This window comes from Ailuropoda melanoleuca, chromosome X (assembly GCF_002007445.2).
Source record: "Ailuropoda melanoleuca isolate Jingjing chromosome X, ASM200744v2, whole genome shotgun sequence".
In the NCBI taxonomy this organism is placed as follows: Eukaryota; Metazoa; Chordata; class Mammalia; order Carnivora; family Ursidae; genus Ailuropoda; species Ailuropoda melanoleuca.
The window spans coordinates 57,215,500-57,238,749 of record NC_048238.1 but is presented as its reverse complement, the minus strand read 5'-3'; the positions used below and the strand labels follow the sequence as shown (position 1 = coordinate 57,238,749).

Here is a 23,250-nt window from a genome sequence, read left to right as displayed (position 1 = left end):
ACCCACCCAAAAGGGGACATAAAGCAGGATGGCAGGATGAACAAAGAATCTCCAGAAAGAAACCAAGCAAAGACGCACAGGGGGACACAGCACAGAACAATATACAGAACAGAACAGATACTCATTTCAGTCACTGCCCCCTCCCATCCTCCTGTGTTTCAAGGGGAAGGAGGCTGCCACAAAGAACAGGGGCTTTCCTCTAATGACCCAGAGATGCAGGGGAACTACTGCTAAAACTAAAGACTGTAGAACCCACATAATCTTTCTAGAATGGAATATCATCTGCCATGGGTGACTGGAAGATAATCTGTATAGTGATGAAAATACTGCCCAAATGGCAGGACACCTGGGTTCTAGGCCCAACTCCAACACTAATTCACCGTGTATGTAAGCTTTGGTAAGTTGATCTCTGTCCTGAAATCTTCCTATCTATTAAAAAGGTATGATAACCCCTCCAAGAATTGTCTAAGGAAAAATGTGAAAATTGAAGCTCTTCTTGGAAAAGGTACTATAGAAATTAATAACCAGAACCCATTTCTCATTTTTGATCTGCCAATGACTAGATGAAAGAAAATGTTCCTAAAAGACCAATGTGGGCACACTGGGAAAAGGAAAAATTTTATGTCCTTGCTTTGCTTTTTTTTTTTAATCTATTTTGAACTTATTACTGGCTCTTGAAATTTCAAGCATTGAAAGCCTGGACACTAAATGTAAAGTTAATTAGCTAAAAAAGTCATAGACTAAAACTGTTAGTTCATCACTTTCTGAATAAAAGGTTTTGCCTCAATTTGCTACCATTTCTAAGTCCTAGAGTCCATGCAAGTGAGTTTCACTCTAAAAGGGCACCGAATTTGAGATCAGCACTTGACTCCTACTACGGTTACCAAGACTACGCCAAAGGCAGGATAAGGCAAGACCAGGGCCTAAGGTGCTAAGAAAAGAAACTGCTTGAAAGCAGGTACTCTGATGACCTTAAGAAACACCAGAAGCACAACAGGAGATTAAGATACTAGCCTCAGAGAATCTTATTCCCCAAGACACTGAACACCTAAGGGTAGAAAGTTCTAAGGCATGACTTCAGCTTCTCTTCTACCAATATGCAAATTCTGTATCATCCTCAGAGAGCCAGCTTCATCATTTAATATTTAAATTCTGCTTGTGTCAGGTCGTAGTAATCTATTTTGTGGATTATCTATAGTTGCTCTTTTTTATTTTTGTTTTGGGTAGTTTTTCTATGGTCGCTTTTGCATGCGGACAGCAGAACTGAGTAGTTCCAACAGAGACCATATACAGAGTTGTGACTGTAAGGCCTACAAAGCCTGAAATATTTATTGTCTGACCCCTTATAGAAAAAGTTTGCTGATCTAATGGACTGAGCTATATATAAAGCCCAGCAACAGCACTACTACCTCTTTAACTTCAATAAAATGACTGCCTTTCAGAGACTCAAATTTCTTTATAAAATGATAACACCTGCACTTCCTTAAAGAGAATTAAAAAAATGCTTTACACTTCCAAAGTGTAAAACGCAATATCATCATGACCATCATTTACCCAAATACAATCAATTTTCCCAAACAGTCCCTTTCCACTTGACTTAGAAAAGTACTTTCTCTGCTCACATATTCTTTAGTAAGAAATTCCCAATTATATCACACTTAATTTAAACTTATGGTTTTAAGAGTACCAAGCTCAACCACTAAGTTAATTCCCCTTCTAAATAAGAATATTACTGTCCTTCCATAACACGCCACAGTCTATTGCTTAGAAAAACTGTTCCAGTCTTGTCAAAAAAAAATCTAGAACGGGCTCTGTTGGAGGAACACCTGGTATAGCAGGGACACCCACCCCCACAACTGCCTGTGAATGTCCACTCTCAGCACTTGGGAATCACAGGACACCCCTCACTAGGATTATCACACACACTGTCAGAAAAAAAAATCCTCATGTGTCATAGGCCAAGTAGGTAACAAAGGAACAATTGCAAAAGCAAGTCCACTGAAAACTCTTATACCCAAATGGCACTCACTTATTTTTCAAAAGTATTACAAATACTTGAGCATGAGAAGGGCTTCAGGGATGCTAGTCAATATTCTATTCCTTGACCTAGGTGGTGGTGACACAGGTGTGTGTGTGTACTCTGCGGTAATTTATCAAGCCATGCATCTATATATCTGTATCTATATCTATCTATACCTATATCCATATATTTATATAAATGCATAGCTTGAATATAAATTCCTATATATTCAAGGTTATCATATATGTATTAAAACAACCTTATATATATGAATAAAAGGTTATTTTATATTTATGCATATATATGAATATTCATGTATATGAATAACCTTTAAATATATATGAATAGATTTTAATGTATAATAAATACATGTATGTGAATATATATATATTTATGCTCTTCTGCAAAAAAAAGGTGTCTAAGGAAAAAATAAACATGAACTACTTCTATTCTTCCATCTCTTATACACTCAGTCCTCCTCACCCCAAATAATATCGAAGTCACAGGTCCTACCTTATTCCCAGAAGCATCTTTTCCCTTCCCTTCTTCCTCCACATGAAAGCGAAGGTTCTCCAGCAGGATGACAGACCCAGCAGCTGGGTTAGCACAAGCTTTTTCCACTTCTTGGCCCACACAGTCCTTTAAGAACAAAACATCCCTGGGGAGAGCAGGAGATGGAGATACTTGACAAGTCTGAAAGAACCAGTAACAACATGCTTCACAACACCTCCTGTCACAGAGTCCACCAGCTCCCGAGTCTGGCACTTACTTGCCCAGCAGAGATTTAAGTTCTACAGCAACTGGCTCCAAAGAGTACTTGTCAGGCATGGGGACACCATCAGGCCGGCCCAGGTGGCTCATAAGAACAACTGACTTAGCTCCATTGTCCAAGCAGAATTTGATGCTTGGGATGGCAGCCTTGATTCTGCAACCAAAAAGAGACAGCAGGTAGATCAAGGTTACTGCTGGGAATTAGTGGGAAAGATTTTATTTATGGCCTCGTGAAATAGAAAGCCCTTTTCTTCTCTAAATTCCTTCAAATTTAACTGTTGGCAACTCAGTGATGCTCCTCAGGTTCATGTTCAGGGGAAGAAGTCAATTATGATGCCAACCCCCCACCCAGGATTATTCAATATGATGTTTTGCCCCTTATGCAGGAAAGAGCTACCACAGCAGGCCTGAAGCTGCTATCTTTAGGAGGACTTGCTTGCAAGGTTGGCCCTTGGCCAAGGTCTGGAAAGCTGGCTTCCAAAGTGGTCCCTCAATTTTCTAACTGACACCACTGCTAGACTGTACAAACTAAGTGATTTATGCTGAACACCTGCTTTCCTCTAATAGTCTGGAATTTTGCTGGTTGCTAGGCAGAGGATATCCATATGACCAGCTCCTAGTAAAAATCTTGGGAGCCAAACGCAAAAGCAACGCACAGTACTGCTGCAGTTTCCACTGCTGGAGGGAGAGCACTGGAAGCCCAGGCATGGATTTCTCCAGATTTTGTGTGTCTTTTCACCTGCGGATCTTGTCATGCATCCTTTCACTGTAATAATGAACTTTAGCAGTGCGAACTATATGCTACGTCCTGTCCTGAGTCCTTCTAGTAAATCACTAAGTATGTAGGTATCTTGGCGACCCCGAAACATCCCTCTTATGTGACTGAGGAAGATATCTAAAATTCCCAAATCTTGACACCATTAAAGGAAGTTTAGGAAAAACTTAAAAATACATAGTAACTTTTTTGCACCCATCATATATCCTAAGGAACATTTTTTGGTAGGAAGAAATACATTATATAGAGCATAGTTTAAATGATGTCATATTATCTACATTATACTTTAACAAAAAATTATTAAACTTCCTTTAAACATGTCAAATTTTTGTTATAAACTGGACGCTAACTTTCCATTTTTGCCAGTCTTTAAGAAATTAAAATTGATAATAAAGAAAATCATTAATTTACTCAACAAATATTTATCAAGTGTTTCTTAAGCCAGGTACCTTTCCAGATTCTGAGAATACAACCATAAATGAAATAGTCTCTGCTCTCATGGAAGTGAAATTCTAATGGAGGGAGAGACAATAAACATATATATTTGTGTATACATATAAATATGGGTGGGTGTCTGTATCAGGTGGTAATAAGAGCTATGGAAAAAATAAAGGCAGAGAGACAAGAATGAGGAATAGTGGTGAAAGGGATTTTAGATAGGGTGGCCAGGGAAAGTCTCTGGTAAGGTGACATTTCAGTAGACAACGGAATACTACAAAATCAAGTTATGTTTCTAAAATATCTTATGCTATTTGACATATATAAAAACTGACACCAAATAAAGAAGAAACCTTCATTAGGTACAAAGTTTGCCCAAAGAAACCAAATTATTCTTCAGGGCTATCCCTTATCGGCAAGTTCTATTATTTCTAATGCTTCCTTTTGTTAACTCCATGGATTTCTGAAAATGAAAAAACGTACTCAGACCTGCTTCTCTGCTTTTAATTCATAAAACACCTTGATAGGCATAGTTCCAATTTTTCCTGTGTGCTACAGAAAATAATGAAAATCAAGAAGGGTCAGAGCTGCCTTACACAAAACAGACCTTCCACTATGGTGTAGCAGGGATGTACATGGTAAAATGCCAGACTCCACCCTGGGGCCAGTATCTGAAAATGTTCTGGCTCTAGACCTGCACCGTCCAATAGCTACATATGTCTCTTAAATACTAGAAATGTGACTAGCCCAGATCGTGATATGCTGTGCTAAAATACATGCTGGATCTTGAAGACTTAATACCAAAAAAGTTAAATGTCCCTTTCATTTTTTATCAACTACATACTGAAATGATTATTTTGGACTTACTGGATTAAATAAAATATGTTACTTAAAATTAAGTTCACCCAGTTCTTTTTACCTTTTTAATGTGGCAACTAGAAAATTTTAACTTATATGTGGCTCATACTATATTTCTATTAAACAACACTGCTCTAGATCATTGGAAAGCACACCTTTCCAGCTCAAACCCCTCAACTGAAATTTAAAATTAAACCTTCTTTACAATCAAGTCAAAAGCAAGAGTATAGTCTCACTTAAAATTTCTGCTTCTGATTTTGGAGACGAGATATTTAGAACAGCCTTAACTGACTGAAAATATTACTTCTGAAATCTCTTCCCTTACATCAAAATTCTCAAAAACTGCTTTTATCTGGGCCATATTGAATAGGGGCTTGTAAAAAAATATGTAAGCTTAAAATCATTAGTATTAAAAAATCCTCTTGCACAGTTCTTCATTTTGCAAGGCATACCAAGTAACCTTCAGCTTTGATATTCTTTAAAAATGCATAACCCCAAATTCTTCAAATTTTCAAAAAATGGGGAAAGAACAAAAATCACTTAAGATGACTTTTTCAATTTCTGCATTCTCGTAAGAAAGCAGACCAGATAGTGGGTTTGTGGAAAGCCAAGACTATGTGGCTTAAGTTACCACACAGTTCTACACTAAGAAAGGAAAACCATTTCATCCTATATACCCACAGATACACACACCTTAAACCAAACTCAAGGTTTAGCACAGAACTTACCTCTGGTTGTTTGTTATCTGGTTGTTCTTCATAGGAACATTGAAGTCCACTCTAAAAAAGAAACAAGGTTTCAGATTCCCTCAAAGATTAGGAGAAGCACTTTTAGTGAACCAGTTAAATAAGGTGGGAGTTCAAAATCCACCTTAAAAATAATCAGTGTTATTAGAAGTCAAGATAGTGGTTAGCCATGGGAGGAGGGGAGGAGGGACTGGAATAGGACACCAGAGGGTGCTTCTGGGCTTGTTGTATATTTCCCAACCTAGGTGATTACACAAATGTGTTCGTTTTGTGATAATTCTTTGAGCTTATGATTTGTGTCCTTTAGGTATGTATCCCACCCTTTAAAGGAGAACAATTTTTAAAAATGAAAAACAAACCTAACTGACATCACAGGAACTAGCCCTGAAGACCTGGGAAACTAAAACCAGTTCCACCTAAAAAGATTTTTCTGTGGGCCTAGCATGATAGTATCTGATAATAATGGCAGCTAGATGGATAAGGGGTTATTAAGGAACACATCCGGATTCTGATTCCTTTGATATTATTTCTGGGTCCAAGTGAAGCTAACACCACTCAAAAGAAAAAAAAATGACTGGAAAGTAAAACACATCAAGAGATTATCATTTTTTCCGGAGAAAGCCTGGGGCCTCGTAACCAGAAAAAACCCAGTGTCCAAAACCCAAGTTCACACAGTACTCTTCAAGCAAAACAGACAGTAAAAGTAAGATAGCTTCTTTCATAAAACCTGAGAGGTGAGGGCGGAACATGTGATCCTGCCTACATGACAAACAGGCAAATAGCAGAGAAGTGATCCGGACAGCACAAGCAAATAATTTACTGCAGTATCTCCTTTCTCACCCAACAGATTACTGCTTTACCATTTTGTAAGAACCAGTAATTCCTTCCCCCTTCTGAACTCCTTGGAACCTCAGCTTACTTCAACCTGACTGAAAACAACGTGTGATAGCTAGTTGTTAGGGCTAAGTGTTGCCTGCCAAGATCCTGCTTAAACGCTCTCTTCCTCATGTGCAGAATGGGGATGATAGTATCTACCTTCCAGTTATTGTGAGAATTAAGTGAGTTAGTGTGGTTTGTAAAGGGCTTAGAAGAGTACCCGGTACACAGTAAGTATCACACAAATGACAGCTATTATTATATGTTAATGCTTCTCCAAAATGTAATCAACCATTACAAAAACAGCTGACACAGTCACATGCTAAGGAACTAAGGGAAGATACGGCCTACTCAAGAAGACTGCTGCCATGCTCGAGGCCTAGTGGATAATTACAGAATCCTCAGCCCTATTAAGACGACAACCAATTTCCTATATCCCCTAGAACTATACTCCAATCTACCTCATTGAAAAGTAGCCTTTCCAAAGGTGGGCTGAGGGAATAATTCTATATTCAAACATTTTAATCAAGTCTTCAAAAAGAAAAGCAGTATGCCTCTGAAGAAATATTCTCTACTCAGTTTCAGGCTACTTGATTCTGATTCTAAGCATCTTCTCTAAATATCCTGAACAAGGCTCCTGCCAGGCTCCAAGTACATTCTGAAGAGGATAGAGTATCCCATTACCTGTCATTTTCCCTCTTGCAGCCTCCCAGAAACGCCCATGGTCAAAAGGGCTAAAGCCAACAGGCTGAGCACAAGCCACCCTTTTTCAGTGCTCTCTACTCCCAAGCCCTTAGAGGGAGGAAATTCTTTGGGGAGAGAAACTCAAGAATCTGTGTCATCTAGCCCAGCTGCCATGACATAGCTTACTGATGAGAATTAGACTCCTCTCTTCTCTTTGCCTGTGCTTTACCTCCTTTCATCACCTAGATTCTCCAGAACAGCTCTGCTTTTAGCTTCTCCTGAGGACTCTGCTGCAGAAACTGTTCTTGCCTACACAGTCCACTTCTTTGAACAGTCCACTTCTTCCATTCTATGTAAAATCTGCACCCCTTCCTTTTCCACTTCCCTGAAACACTGGTGAGCTTACTAGCTTCAGGCATGAACTCAGATTTCACTGCACAGCTATCAGAAGGGCTGAAATAAAAAAATAATGACACCACCAAAGCTGGGAAGATGTGGAAAAACTGACCACTCATATACTGATAGGAATGTAAAACAGTGTGCCTGCTGTGGAAACCAGTCTGGCAGTTCAGCATTTGGTGGTCCAGTGATTTCACTCCTAGGTGTTAATACAAGAGAAATGACAGCATATGTCCAGATCAAGACTTGTGCATGAATATCCAATGTACACATCAGCTTTACTTGTAATAGCCCCAAACTGGAAACAAACCAGATGTCCATCAATGGGTGAATGGCTAAACACACTGTGCAACACCCATACCATAAAGTACTGCTCAGCGGTATAAAGAATGGACTACTGATACATGCAACAACTTGGATAAATCTCGGGGGCATTAAGCCAAGTAGGGGGAAAAAAAAAAGCAGCCAATTCCAAAAGGCTTTATACTGTGATTCCACTTATGTAACATTTTTGAATGACAAAATGTTAGGGGCAGGAAGCAGATCAATAGTTACCAGCAGTTGGAATGGGGGGGGCATGACTCTGCAGAGGTAGAATGAGGAAGGCCTTGGTGGTGATCAGTTTTGTAACTTGTGGTGGGAGTTACACAGATCTATATATGTTGGTAAAATAGCACAGACCTATACACTTTATCCCAATGCCAACTTCCTACTTTTGATATCGTACTCAATTTTTTTAAGATGTATCCTTTGGGCAAAATTGGGTGAACAAACTTCTCTATACTAACTTTGCAACCTCCTGTGAATCTGTAATTATTTCAAAATAAAGTGTTAAAAATATTTAGTTAGAATAAGACTATCAAGTCTCTGTCACCTGAAATCTCAGGGGTCCAGGCCCAGTCCCATTAAAAGCTCTCAAGATTACTATGCCCACCCTTGCATCACTGCCCCTGGCTGGAAGATTTGGGTATTATGGGTGTCTTAAAGACTTTTTCTCTGCTCAGTTTTTCCTCCCCGTTTCTTTTTCCACTACATCAGAGCTGTTGCTTAACAAGTTAGAACAGGTTAGAGAAAAGCAATGAGGTTTAAAACAAAAGAGGTGCGGAGCGAGCAAGCAAAAAGGGAAGTGCTTCGCAAGTCACCAAAGGATTAAGACTGGCAATCTGAGCGGGGAAGAAAGGAAATGACATTGCAAAAATAAGCCGGAAGTTACTCAAAAGGAGGTAAAGTCAACTGGAATGGGGGGGGGATGGAGGTGGAACTGTGGAACTTTGTAATCATACAGTCAGAGGTTTCTGGCTATCTAAATTTCCCTCAACAAATCAGTGTTTCCCTTGGCAATTCAAAGCAGGAGCCAGAATACTCGACCAACATCAGTTATCTTTTGCAGGACAAAGAGAGGAGGCAAGTGAAGCAGCCACTACTCAGAAGGCCCTGTTTCTGAAACACTGCCAGCAAACACCACGTAAAGGCATTGAAACAAAAAGCAGTTTGAGCTGATAAGGCATAGCTGCCTAGGCTCTTCCAAAAGTCCTACAAAATGTGACTCTGTTCAAAAGAGATACTTTAATAATCAGGGAACAAAGTAACTCCCTGTCCCCAGGAGAAGCAAGCAGAATTCACCCAGATTACAGGGGAGAAAATATTGATTGCAACCTTCAGCAGACAAAAAGCCTTTTTTAGCCTGTCCTTATTTACAATGTTGAGTATTTAGAGGACCTGGTTGGCAGCCAAAGAGACCCAAATTCTAGTCCTAGCTCTGCCACCAATTTGCTAGTTCAGTGACCTTGGACAGGTAACTTTCCAACAGCAAAACAGGACTAGCCAATCATTTCAAGGCTCAGGGTTAATCTGTGTTAAATAAACTTTGAGTCCTTGGACAGCAAGTTATTTCATGTTAAATCCAGAGGGAGAAAGCACCTCAAGGCCCACTCCCAGCTAGCCCAGTTAATTCCTCAAACCAGTTTCCATGAGGAGAAGATACAGCCCAAGACTGCAATTGCAGGAAGGTGACCAGTGTGACGCTTCACCCCGGGTCTTTCCGCCGGTGTACGTATCTGGAAAGGTCAGCCTTGAACCCAGTGAAAATGGGAGTCAATAATTAAAACCTAAAATCTGGCTGCATGCCAATGTCCATCCGGCCTGTTTTCCATAGAATCTATCCCCTCTCTTAAGATCACCTGAGGGGTAGAAAGTACTTTCTAATACTAGGATGACTTTGATTCCTACTTTGTCCAGACTGCAAATGCCTAGGTCATTTGGGAAAATGTGGACACCAAGTGTTTCTCACGGCCATAAGCTACTGAGTTCTATTTACACAAAGCAGAGAAGGCCACGTGCGAATCGTGGCCATGATGAAATTAGAGAAAAGGATAGAGCTGCATTAACTCTTACGGCGTCGAGAGTTCTGATATTCAGAGTGCCCTCCTATGTTTAAGCCTAGGGTGAAGGAGACTCCCTATGGCCTTATGTGTCTGTTAATATCCAAAAGATGCCCTCACTTGAACCAATCCAAAATGGGAAAGGGGCTGGATCACACCATTCACATGCCTGCCCATCAATCAACTACTTCCCAAAAAGGACAGGACTGGACAAGGCTATCAGTGCAAGCCCTGTGACCCGGACAACGCACTTCCCTCGGATCCTATCAAGGTATATTAACAGTCAATCCGTCAGTCACATACGTAACTGTCCCGCACTTTGCTCCTGGCTTGCAAATATACCACACGCTACCAAAAGGATAAATGTAAAAGCTCCACACACCATACTACTCATTTCGGCATATAAAGGAGAAGCCACGTGGTAAGTGACCAGGGATGCACATGTGCAGAGTAAAAGACCCCAAAGTGCATGGGTAGCCATTCTCACGTCTAATATCCTACTTCTCTTGCCATCTGTGAAGTGAGGTTGGAGAACAGCAAGGATGAGCACCCACACCCTGCTCTACTATTACCCAGCATGTGTCACAATTCTGATGTAAACCCCATGGCCTGTAGTCCAACGGCGTGGTGCAGGGGCCTGTTACGTAAACTCTGCAGGGCCTCCTTCATTGTGCCCCACCCCATCCCGCCCTCCCATCCCCAATGTTTTAGGGGGTTCTAAATTAACATCTTCTGGGCAAATTTTCCTTTCGCGCAGTGACCTTTGAAATCTGTACCTTCTCTCATTTGTCTGGGATGATCTAGGGCGGTGGGGGAAGGGAAACTAACCAAATGACCTTTCAAGGTCTCTTCTTTGGGGCCTAGGGATTTGCAGGCTAAGCATTAGGTCCCACCTCGCCTGTTGGGAGCTGAAGGCGACGGAACTACATTTCAGGAATAGGAAAGAGGGCAAAATGGATCCCGGAATTGAGCCCTTCCTCGGTGGAGCCACCTCCAAAGGCAAAAACGGCTCGCTTTCCGGGCTGAGGCCAATGAGGTCAGGAACCTTAAAACTGGGGCAAAACCTCGACCACAACGGTGGGAAGCCTCACTCTGCAGGCCTAGAAACCACGGGGCCGAGCCGACGACTAAGAGCAACTTTGGGCACGGGAGGAAGCAAGTTAGCTCTGGCCGAAGAGACTGCGGCCAAGCCCTTGAGGGAGCACGAGCATATGTGCAGAATTACCTCATGACGACCCGCTTCCCCTTCACGTCCAGCTTGTCCAGAGTCAGTTTGTTAGAAAGCGACATCTTGGCAATACAAGGGCCGCGAGGCGGAGAGCTTTAACAGCGGAGAAGAACCCAGCCAACGTGCGCCCCAGCCGCAAATGGAATGCCGAGAGCCGCCCGGGCCGCCTCGCCCCGCCCACCAGTCCTCCCCTTCCTCCGCGCGCGGCGCCCGGCAGCCGCTATTGGACGCGGCCAGAAGGCGTCCGCACTCTGCCATTGCTCCGAGGCGCCGTCTGTCTGCGAGGACACTGGTGGGACGTGCTGTTTTCATTTGTCACGTCCCGCACGCAGCGAGCCGCCGGAGACCTTTGCGACTTGAGGGTGGGAGCACGGGGTGGGGCCACGGAGTTGGCAGGGGCCGGGGAAGGGAACTGGGTGGCGCTCTCGGGGCGGAGGAGGGTAAAGTGAGAGGCCCAAGGCCTCCGCCCTGGTCCTTGCGGCCGCCGCGCCGCTTCCGGAGCCTCCTGGTGCGGCGCTGAGCAGACCCGCTACGGATGGAGGAAAAGCGCCGCCCCCACCCGGGGGGATTCTTGGCAGCCCTACCAGGATGGATGCAAAACTAATCGGGTTTCCTGGCTCCCCAAAATGTAATCCTAAGTAAGGCTGCTAATTGGCCTCGATAACTGAGACCTCTCAGAATTCGGGAAAGGCCCAGGTTCCCCCCAGCTCCCCCGCCTTTTATAATAAAGTGCTATGTAATTTTTCTGGTTTTGACACAATTAATGCTAATGGCAAACAAATAGCATTTTCCATATATTAACTAATCGTGGTCACAAAACTCGGAAGTAGGTATTGCCTTCCTCATTTTACAGATGAAATAAATGATGCAGAAGGAGGTTTAGTGACTTGCTTAGGGTTTCACATCTTTTAAGTGGTGGATTCAAACCTCGGCAGTCCAGATGTAGAGTCCATACATAATAATTATTCTGTAATACAGACACCATTGCCAGGAAATAGGTACTCCATGCCCCACATGTTTGCAGAGTTGGCTGGAATTGTAAGCAGAGTTAGGGGTCCCCAGGAAAAGAAAGACCAGATATAGGGATGCCTACAGACCAGTCTCGAGGACCCAAAGGGAGTCCACAGGACCAACCAAGAGGGTCCTTGTCTTTGCTCAGTATAGAAATCAAAGGCGAGGCACCAGGAAATGAAAACAAGAGTTCATCGAAGATAGAGAGCAGATACAGATGTCCGGAAGATTGAAAAGGAAAGAAGCATGTCTTGTCTTTGGGGCCCGGGGGTTTTTATTGAGGGTGACTGCCTGATGTACGTGTCCTCTCAGGCATCCAGGAACCCGTTTGAACAAAGACCAGGTATTATTCCTTAGAGCCAGGGGGCCTTAGCATCAAGAAGTCTAGCACCAGTAGTCCGTAATATGCATATGATAGCTTCTTCCTTCCACTCTCACCAGGTCCTTGTTCAGTTATCTATTCTAGACAAATCATTAACTCCTTGTCTCTTAAATGGAGGACATACTCCATTTGCATTGCAAGGCATGTGTAAAGTGGGGTGGGGGTGCAGGGCCTAGCAAGAAGAGAAGCAGGAAAAGGAGCAAAAGCAGATTTTTATGGAATCCTTCAGTTTCCCCGTCTCAATAGCTTTCTTGCCTTTTTAGGCCCCTGGCCATCTTGTGAAAGAACGTAAGAATAAACAGCCACTATCAGGCCAAGAAATAACCTAATCATATCCAGAACAGTAGTAAATCATGGGTAAAACTCCCAGTGCTGATTCAAAAGTAAAGATTGACCTTGACATACATTTTTAAATTATCTTTGCAGGATCTAAATCCTTTTGAACACTCAGATACTGACCAAGAAAAGCCAGAGAATTCATGATACTGACCCTTGCTGGCCCTCATAACTTTGACCTGGACTCTGTCACCTTGAGATGAATTTTGCCCGCAATTCCATGCTGAATTCCCCGTTGCACAAGCGCCTTCATGAATTTATGTGAACCCTTAGCTTAAAACTTCCCCAGTTTTGCTGTTTGAGGAGACACTGCTTTGGGAAGTATCAGTGGTGTTCTCCTTTACTTGTGGCAAGTAAAACTCTTGTTTTTCCTAGTCTTTGGCTTGGTTGTGTTTTTTGGCTCCACACCCACTAAGAGGCAAACCCAGTTTCAGGCAACAGAATGAAGTAATTTGAGTCAGAAATATAAACGTTTTCCACAGGTGGCACTTAAGGTCCAGGTAAAATGAAGTGTCACCAGCTAGACCCCAAGACCTATACTACCCAAAGCGATCTACGCATTTAATGCAACCCCTATCAAAATACCACCAGCACTTTTCACAGGGCTAGAACAAACAGTACTAACATTTCTATGGATCCACAAAACACCCCGAAGAGCCAAAGCAATCTTGAAAAAGCAAAGCAAAGCTGGAGACACTACAATTTCAGACTTCAAGCAATGTAACAAAGCTGTAGTGATCAAGACAGTATGGTACTGGCACAAAAACAGACACATGGATGAAATGGAACAGAATAGAAAACCCAGAAATGGACCCACAAATATATGGTCAACTAATCTTCAATAAAGCCGGAAAGATGATCCTATGGAAAAAAGACAGTCTCTTCAACAAATGGTGTTGGGAAAACTGGACAGCCACATGCCAAAGAATGAAACTGGACCTCTCTCTTACGACATACACAGAAAAAAAAAAATCCGAAACGGGTGAAAGACCTAAATGTGAGACAGGAAACCTAGAAGAGAACAAAATCCTAGAAGAGAACACAGGCAGTAACCGCTTGGACAGCAGTCTTAGCAACTTCTTACTAGACACCTGGATGCAGCTAGAGTGTATTATGCTAAGTGAAATAAGTTAGTCAGAGAAAGACAAATACCATAGGATTTCACTCATATGTGGAATTTAAGAAACAGAACAGATGAACATAGGGGAAGGGGAAAAAAAGAGAGGGAAGTACACCATAAGAGACTCTTAACTATAGAGATCAAACTCAGGGCTGATGGAGGGGAGGTGGGCAGGGGATGGGCTAAATGGGTGATGGATATTAAGGAGGACACTTGTGATGAGCGCTGGATATCATAGGTAAGTGATGAATCACTGAATTCTACTCCTGAATCCAGTATTACACTGTATGTTAACAAACTAGAATTCAAATAAAAATTTGAAAAAAAAAATCAAATTATACTGATGAGGCAAGGTAAGCAGGGGCCAGATGCTTCGGGCCTTATATGTCATCACACACTGAAATAAAGTTCTCAGACGCCAATCTGAGCGGCTGTGCAGGGCTGCCTCTGCAAGAGAGAGCAGCAGCAGCTGAATCCTGCACATAGCTTTTGTTTTTGTTTTTGTTTTTTATCAGAAAAGCAAGGACAGATGCCTCCAAGCGTGGGAAAGGAGTATAAAGGGATGGCAAATATCTTGAAACAGCTTGCATTTTCCCCTCCAGGTAGGCATCCAGGAAGTCAGTCATGGGATGAGTAGGAGCGGGATGTTTGAGCTGGCAATCGCCAGGTAAAGAGAGGGGAGACTGAGGATTACATTCTTTCATGGCTCCTAACTGATGCCCTGCCCTTGGGGATCCTGGGATCCTGCTCCTACCGGGCCACTGAGTTCAACAGCCCAAGAACAGGAACACTGCTGACGTTTGGGCTGCTTCCACACTCACTCCTTAGGGCTTATAATATGTTTTCTAAGACTAACTCCACACTTACAAGCATACTAAAGATGCAACTTTCATCTTAATAGCAATGAGAATCCATTTTTTGAAGCCACTGTTGCCCATCCAACAGCCATTCCCGAGCCACCATCTTCCTTCCTAACGGATTTGATTATTGGGCCCAAGACAAGTATTCAGGGAAGGTAAGCTTATCTCACAGCCTCAAGGGATGAATCCCAATTGACCTAAACTAAGCATGGTAATCCCATTCTCCTTTGTCATGAATTAATTGGTCTGGGAATGGGCATTTACTGAATTTAGGTAAATGATACATAAGAAGTCAAGAGTATTTGGTTCACTCAGTGGCTAGTGCACATGACTCTTGATCACAGGGTTGTGAGTTCAAGCCCCATTTGGAGCCGGAAGCCTGTTTTTAAAAAATAAAAAAAAGTCAGCTAGCACTGTCTGGGAAGGAGTTTACTCTCTGATAAAAGAGGAGCTATAGGAGCAAGGTCTCGTTGCCCCTACTCCCAACTTCTTGCTTGGGATGCTACCCTGTGAGAACGTTATGTTTGCAATTCATGGTAGTTTTAAAATATGTCCACAAATTATCTGATACTCATCTTTTCAAAAGGCAGAGTCCAATTCCCTGTCCTTGACTGTGGTCTATACTTACTAACTTACTGCTGATGAACATGAAAGAGGACTTAAAACTACCTCCCTTTTTTTAAGATTTATTATTTTATTTATTTGACAGAGAGAGACAACCAGCGAGAGAGGGAACACAAGCAGGGGGAGTGGGAGAGGAAGAAGCAGGCTCCCAGCGGGGCGGGGAGTCCGATGTGGGGCTCCATCCCAGGACCCCAGGATCATGATCTGAGTTGAAGGCAGATGCTTAACGACTGAGCCACCCAGGTGGCCCAAAACTACCTCCCTTTTGACCTCACTCTATGCTTTCTGATTCGTTGAGTTCTTTCCAGCTTATCTCTTTTTTTTATGTAATGTTCACTGATTCATTAGTTGTGTATACCACCCAGTGCTCATCATACCATGTGCCCTCCTTAATGCCCATCACCCAGTTACCCAATCCCCCCACCCTTCCCGCAACCCTCAGTTTGTTTCCCTGGAGTCAGGAGTCTCTCATGGTTTGTCTCCTTCTCTGATTTCCTCCCATTCAGTTTTCCCTCCCTGTCCCTATGATCCCCTGCGCTATTCCTTATATTCCACATGAGTGAAACCATATAATTGTCTTTCTTTTTTTTTTATTAATTTTATTTTATTATATTATGTTAATCACCATACAGTACATCCCCTCATATAATTGTCTTTCTTGATTGACTTATTTCACTTAGCATAATACTCTCTAGTTCCATCCATGTCGATGCAAATGGTAAGTATTCATCCTTTCCGATGGCTGAGTAATATTCCATTGTAGATATGAACCACATCTTCTTTATCCATTTATCTGTTGAAGGATATCTAGGCTCCTTCCACAGTTTAGCTATTGTGGACAATGCTGCTATGAACATTGGCGTGCAGGTGCCCCTTCAGATCACTACATCTGTAGCTTTGGGGTAAATACCCAGTAGTGCAATTACTCGGTCATAGGGTAGCTCTATTTTTAACGTCTTAAGGAACCTCCATACTGTTTTCCAGAGTGGCTGTACCAGCTTGCATTCCCACCAACAATGTAAGAGGTCTCGCCTTTCTCCACATCCTCACCAACATTTGTTGTTCTCTGTCTTGTTAATTTTAGCCATTCTAACTGGTGTAGGGTGGTAGCTCATTCTGGCTTTGATTTGTATGTCTATGATGGCAAGTGATGTAGAGCATTTTTTAATGTGTCTGTTAGCCATTTGTATGTCTTCTTTGGAGGAGTGTCTGTTCATTTTCTGCCCATTTACTGATTGGATTATTTGTTTTTTGGATGTTGAGTCTGAGAAATTCTTTATAGAACTTGGATACCAGCCCTTTTTTCATAATGTCATTTGCAAATACCTTCTCCCATTCCATAGGTTGCCTTTTAGTTTTGTTGACTGTATCCTTTGCTGTACAGAAGCTTTTTATCTTGATGAGGTCCCAATAATTCATTTTTGCCTTTGGTTCCCTTGCCTTTGGAGACGTGTCTAGCAAGAAGTTGATGCGGCCAAGGTCGGAGAGGTTACTGCCTCTGTTCTCCTCTGGGATTTTGATGGATTCCTATCTCATATTTAGGGCTTTCATCCATTTTGAGTTTATCTCTTTGTATGGTGTAAGAGAATGGTCCAGTTTCATTCTTCTGCATTTTCCCAGTGTCATTTATTGAAGAGACTGTCTTTTTCCATTGGACATTCTTTCCTGCTTTGTTGAAGATTAGTTGACCATAGAGTTGAGGGTCCATTTCTGGGGTCTCTATTCTGCTCCATTGATCTATGTGTCTGTTTTTGTGCCAGTACCATGCTGTCTTGATGATTATAGTTTTCTAATATAGCTTGAGAAGAAGCCAAACTCTCTCTCTTTGCAGATGACATGATACTTTATGTGGAAAACCCAAAACACTCCACACCCAAAATTGCTAGAACTCATACAGCAATTCATCAACATGGCAAGATACAAAATCAATGCACAAAAATCAGTTGCATTTCTATACACTAACAATGTGACTGAAGAAAGAGAAATTAAGGAATCGATTCCATTTACAATAGCATCAAAAACAATGAGATACATAGGAATAAAACTAAACAAAGTGGTAAAGGATCTATACTCTAGAAACTACAGAAAACTTATGAAAGAAATTCAGGGCTGGAACAGAAGAACAGGCCTAACCCACGCACGAGAAGGCAGGTGATCAAGATTAGAGCAGAGATCAATGAATTAGAAACCAGGAGCGCAGTAGAGCATATCAACAGAACTACAAGCTGGTTCTTTGAAAGAATAAATAAGATTGATAAGCCACTGGCCAGACTTATTCAAAAGAATAGAGAAAGGACCCAAATTAATAAAATTAGGAATGAAAGGGGAGAGATCATGACCAACACCAATGAAATAAGAAGAATCATTAGAAACTTTTATCAACAGTTTTATGCCAATCGATTAAACAACCTGGAAGAAATGGATGCCTTCCTGGAAACCTATAAACTACCAAGTCTGAAACAGGAAGAAATTGATTATTTAAACACACTGATTAATTATGAAGAGTTTGAAGCAGTGATCACAAACCTCCCAAAAAACAAGAGTTCAGGGTCTGACGGATTCCCTGCGGAATTCTACCAAACATTCAAAGAAGAAATAATACCTATTCTCCTGAAGCTGTTTCAAAAAATACAAACAGAAGGAAAACTACCAAACTCATTCTATGAGGACAGTATTACCTGGATCTCCAAACCAGGCAAAGACCCCATCAAAAAGGAGAATTACAGGGGCGCCTGGGTGGCACAGCGGTTGGGCGTCTGCCTTTGGCTCAGGGCGTGATCCCGGCATTGTGGGATCGAGCCCCACATCAGGCTCCTCTGCTGTGAGCCTGCTTCTTCATCTCCCATTCCCCCTGCTTGTGTTCCCTCTCTCGCTGGCTGTCTCTATCTCTGTCAAATAAATAAATAAAATCTTTTTTTTAAAAAAAGGAGAATTACAGACCGATTTCCCTGATGAATATGGATGCCAAAATTCTCAACAAGGTCCTAGCTAATAGGATCCAACAGTACATTAAAAGGATTACCCACCAAGACCAAGTGGGATTCATCCGTGGGGTGCAAGGATGGTTCAACATTTGCAAATCGATCAGTGTGATAGATCATATCAACAAGAAAAGAGTCAAGAAACATATGATCTTCTCAATTGATGCAGAAAAAGCATTTGACAAAATACAGCATCCTTTCCTGATTAAAACCCTTCAGAGTGGAGGGATAGAGGGTACATTCCTCAATTTCATAAAAACCATCTATGAACCATCCCCAAACTACTAGAACTTATAGAGCAATTCAATAATGTGGTGGGATACAAGTTCAGAAACACGACAAGGATGCCCACTCTCGCCACTATTATTCAACATAGTACTAGAAGTCCTTGCAACAGCAATCAGACCACAAAAAGGGATAAAAGGTATCCAAATTGGCAAAGAAGAAGTCAAACTGTCTCTCTTCCCAGATGACATGATACTCTATATCGAAAACCCAAAGGACTCCATCCCCAAACTACTAGAACTTATAGAGCAATTCAATAATGTGGTGGGATACAAAATCAATGCTCAGAAATCAGTTGCATTTCTCTACATGAACAATGAGACTGAAGAAAGAGAAATTAGGGAATCCATTCCATTTACAATAGCACCAAAAATCATACATTATCTTGGAATTAACTTAATCAGAGACGTAAAGGATCTATGTTCTAGAAACTACAAATCACTCTTGAAAGACATTGAAGAAGACACAAAAAGATGGAAAACTATTCCATGCTCACGGATCGGAAGAATAAACATAGTTAAAATGTCTATGCTACCAAGAGCAATCTACACTTTCAATGCCATCCTGATCAAAATACCAATGACATTTTTCAAAGAACTGGAACAAAGAGCCCTTAAATTTGTGTGGAACCAGAAAAGGCCCTGAATCGCCAAGGAATTGTTGAAAAGGAAAAACAAAGCTGGGGGCATCACAATGCCGGATTTCAAGCTGTACTACAAAGCTGTGATAACAAAGACAGCATGGTACTGGCACAAAAACAGACACATAGGCCAATGGAACAGAATAGAGAACCCAGATATGGACCCTCGGCTCTTTGGGCAACTAATCTTTGACAAAGCAGGAAAAAACATCCAGTGGAAAAAAGACAGTCTCTTCAACAAATGGCGCTGGGAAAATTGGACAGCTATATGCACAAGAATGAAACTTGACCATTCTCATACCATACACAAAGATAAACTCCAAATGGATGAAAGACCTCAACGTGAGACAGGAATCCATCAAAATCATAGAGGAGAACATAGGCAGCAACCTCTTTGACATCGGCCACAGCAACTTTTTTCATGACACATCTCCAAAGGCAAGAGAAACAACAGAAAAAATGAACTTGTGGGACTTCATCAAGATAAAAATCTTCTGCACAGCCAAGGATACAGTCAACAAAACTAAGGGGCAGCCCACGGAATGGGAGAATATATTTGCAAATGACACTACAGATAAAAGACTGGTATCCAAGATCTACAAAGAACTTCTCAGACTCAATACAAGTGAAACAAATAATCAAATCAAAAAATGGGCAGAGATATGAACAGACACTTTTCCAATGATGACATACAAATGGCTAACAGACACATGAAAAAATGTTCAAAATCATTAGCCATCAGGGAAATTTAAATCAAAACCACCTTGAGATACCGCCTTACACCAGTTAGAATGGCTAAAATTGACAAGGCAGGAAGCAACAAATGTTGGAGACGATGTGGAGAAAGGGGATCCCTCTTCCACCGTTGGTGGGAATGCAAGTTAGTATAGCAAGTTGGTACGGAACCAGAAAAGACCCTAAATACCCAGGTGAATGTTGAAAAAGACAACCAGAGATGGGGGGGCATCACAATTCAGCTTACCTCTTAACTCAGGCAAAAGACCCTGTGGGCAAAGCATCCCCTGATGGGAACTGAAACTACCCCCTCAAGCAATAAGGACTGCCCCGAGCCAGCAAATCCCCCCCACCCCCATGATTGACTCCAAGGAGTGATTGACCTGACCTTTATGGCCACCTGCATGCACCCACTGACCTTTGTCCCACATTTCCTTATATAAACCCAGAAGAATTTTCAGCACTTGGGAGACAGTCTTTGAGATGTTAGTCCACTGTCTTTCCAGTGTTGGTCTCACTGAAATAAATTCCTTTCTTGTTTTACCATCACTCAACTCTCTGCCTTTGCATTTTGCCAGTGGTGAGTAGCTGAACCTGGTGTATTTGGGACCCCAGAGCCAAGTGCTCTTGTATCCCTGCACCCCAGTTACAAACAGAATGTGATAGAAATGACTACGTGTGACTTCCAAGATTAGGTCTCAAAAGACATTGTGGATTTTTCCTACTCTTTCTTAGGTCATTCACTCTGGGGAAACCAGCTGCCCCGTCATGAGGATATTCAAACAGCCTGATGGTGAAGCCCATGTGGTTACAAACCGAGGCCTCTTATCAACAGCCAGCAAAGAGCTAAGTCTTCCTTCCAGTAGCCATGTGAATGTGCCATCTTGGAAATGGATTCTGTAGGCCCACTCAAGCCTTCAGATGCCTAAAGTTCTGGCCAACATCCTTACTACAATCTCATAAGAGACCTTGAACCAGAACAAGGTTAGCTGTTTCCAAATTCATAACACACCAAAACTGTGAAATAATAAATATTTGTTTTTTTTTAAATTCAATTAACTCTTTGTCATTTTAAAGTACTAAATTTTGAGGTATTTTGTTACTCAGCCTGGGTCCTTGATAACATCAATGACTTACTGAATTAACCAACCATGGCTCTGCCCTAATGAGACAGGGAAACTGAAAGGATCCCATAAAAATTTTTTTAAAAAGCTGTTTCTTTTCTTTGCTCCTTTTCCTGCTTTTATTCTTGTTAGAACCTGCACCCCTGGCTTCCACATGCCTTGTTGTATGGCCTCCTTGTAAAGGTGAAGGAGTTAATGATTTCTTTGGAGTCTTTCAGCACAATAGATAACACCTAAGGAGTGACCATGCAAGCTCTTCATGAACATTCTCCAAGACCACTGACTCCAAACACCTTGACACAAGGACCCCTTGCTCCAGGGCATAAGTGACTTATGGAGGACACCTGAGAATTGATCCTCATTCAACCAGTTCCTGGATGCCTGAAAGGACATGTACACAAGACCATCGTTCCCAGTAAAAGCCCCCAGACCCCAAAGAAAGAGAACCATGCTCCTTCCTTTCCAAGTCTCCCAAATACTTCGCCTGTATCTGCTCTCTTTCTATCTTCAAGGCAGTGGCCACATTTCCTGCTGCTCGCATTTGATTTCTATCCTGAACAAAGCCGAGGACCCTCTTGGCTGGTCCTGTGGTACCTGTTCTGCATCCTCAGACCCAACCTGCCTTCATTACTATTACCCAATTTCTTATCATTGAGATTAACAAACCTTATAATTTAAGCCTCATTTCACTGAGTATACTGTTGTTTGCTGCTGAAAATATCTTTCTACACTATTGAAGGGATTTAAGCAAGAGTGGTATGATTAAGTTTACATTTTTGAAAATTCATTTTTGGGAGGGTTTCACCTCTGCTACTGGGGTAATCTTGGACTCGGTGATTGGAATTAACCCACCCATTGAGAAATAGAAAATCTGGACAAATTTTAAAAGCATCCATTCAAGGTATTAGAGAACTACCGAGGTCAGTGAAGTGTAATGAAGAATTATGAAGGCAAGATTCAAGAGGAAAATGAAACACAGAGAAGTTCAGTCTATCTGGGGCTATTTTTCCCATAAGGATGTCTACCAATTCCAGAAGAGGCAGAGGAGAGACCTAGCATAATTTTGGTTAGATTCAGGGGACTAAAGAGGAAAAATTAGACTTCAGGGCCTACCAAGGAAAGGGGACTTTTTTAAACCATCAGGCTTTGGGTTGACCTTGAAGGGCAACACCTTAGGAATCACAGTGAAAAGGAAATAGATCAGCTCTCACATGAAGCCCAGTTCTTCTTATCTCAATCCATGATTGAATAATGTGACCTGGAATTTCTAATACCTCTAGCTTAGTAGACCACCAGGAAGAAACAAATATAAACCCTTTCTGGAGGAAGACAACATTATCAAAAGCCTCAAATTATTACTACATCTTTCATACACAAGTAAAAGTTAGAAAGTATAGGGGTGCCTGTGTGGCTTAGTTGCTTAAGCAACCAACTCTTGACCTCAGGTTAGGTCTCAATTTCAGGGTCGTGAGTTCAAGCCCCATGTTGGCCTCCACACTGGGCATGAAGCCTACTTAAAAAACCAAAATACAGGGACACTTGGATGGCTCAGTCGGTTAAGCATCCAACTCTTGATTTCGGCTCAGGTCATGATCTCATGGATCATAAGATTGAGCCCTGCATCAGGCTCCACGCTTATGAGGGAGTCGGCTTGAATTCTCTCCCTCTGCCCCTCTCCTTGCTCTCTCTCTGTCTGTCTCTCTCTCTCTCTCTCTAAAATAAACAAATAAATCTTTTTTTTAAGATTTTATTTATTTATTTGACAGAGAGAGACAGCCAGCGAGAAAGAGAACACAAGCAGGGGAAGTGGGAGAGGAAGAAGCAGGCTCCTAGCAGAGGAGCCTGATGTGGGGCTTGATGCCAGAACCCAGGATCACACCCTGAGCCGAAGGCAGATGCTTAACGACTGCGCCACCCAGGCGCCCCAATAAATAAATCTTTTAAAAAAATTACAAAGTATATTCTTATCTGTTGCT

The 23,250-nt window shown here is 42.0% G+C and overlaps 1 protein-coding gene and 1 pseudogene across 1 annotated transcript in view; one reads left to right on the top strand and one right to left on the bottom strand.

The window, feature by feature from the left end:
• PGK1 (phosphoglycerate kinase 1) overlaps positions 1–11,349 on the bottom strand; it is a 20,588-nt gene extending 9,239 nt beyond the window's left edge. Inside the window, exons 1-4 of the mRNA XM_002927684.4 lie at positions 11,174–11,349; positions 5,591–5,641; positions 2,790–2,945; positions 2,534–2,678 (exon numbers count right to left, since the gene is read on the bottom strand). Coding sequence (XP_002927730.1) covers positions 2,534–2,678; positions 2,790–2,945; positions 5,591–5,641; positions 11,174–11,238 — 417 coding nt within the window. The 5' untranslated portion in view covers positions 11,239–11,349. The remainder of the gene's footprint in view (positions 1–2,533; positions 2,679–2,789; positions 2,946–5,590; positions 5,642–11,173) is intronic.
• LOC100469960 overlaps positions 11,316–23,250 on the top strand; it is a 44,092-nt pseudogene continuing 32,157 nt past the window's right edge.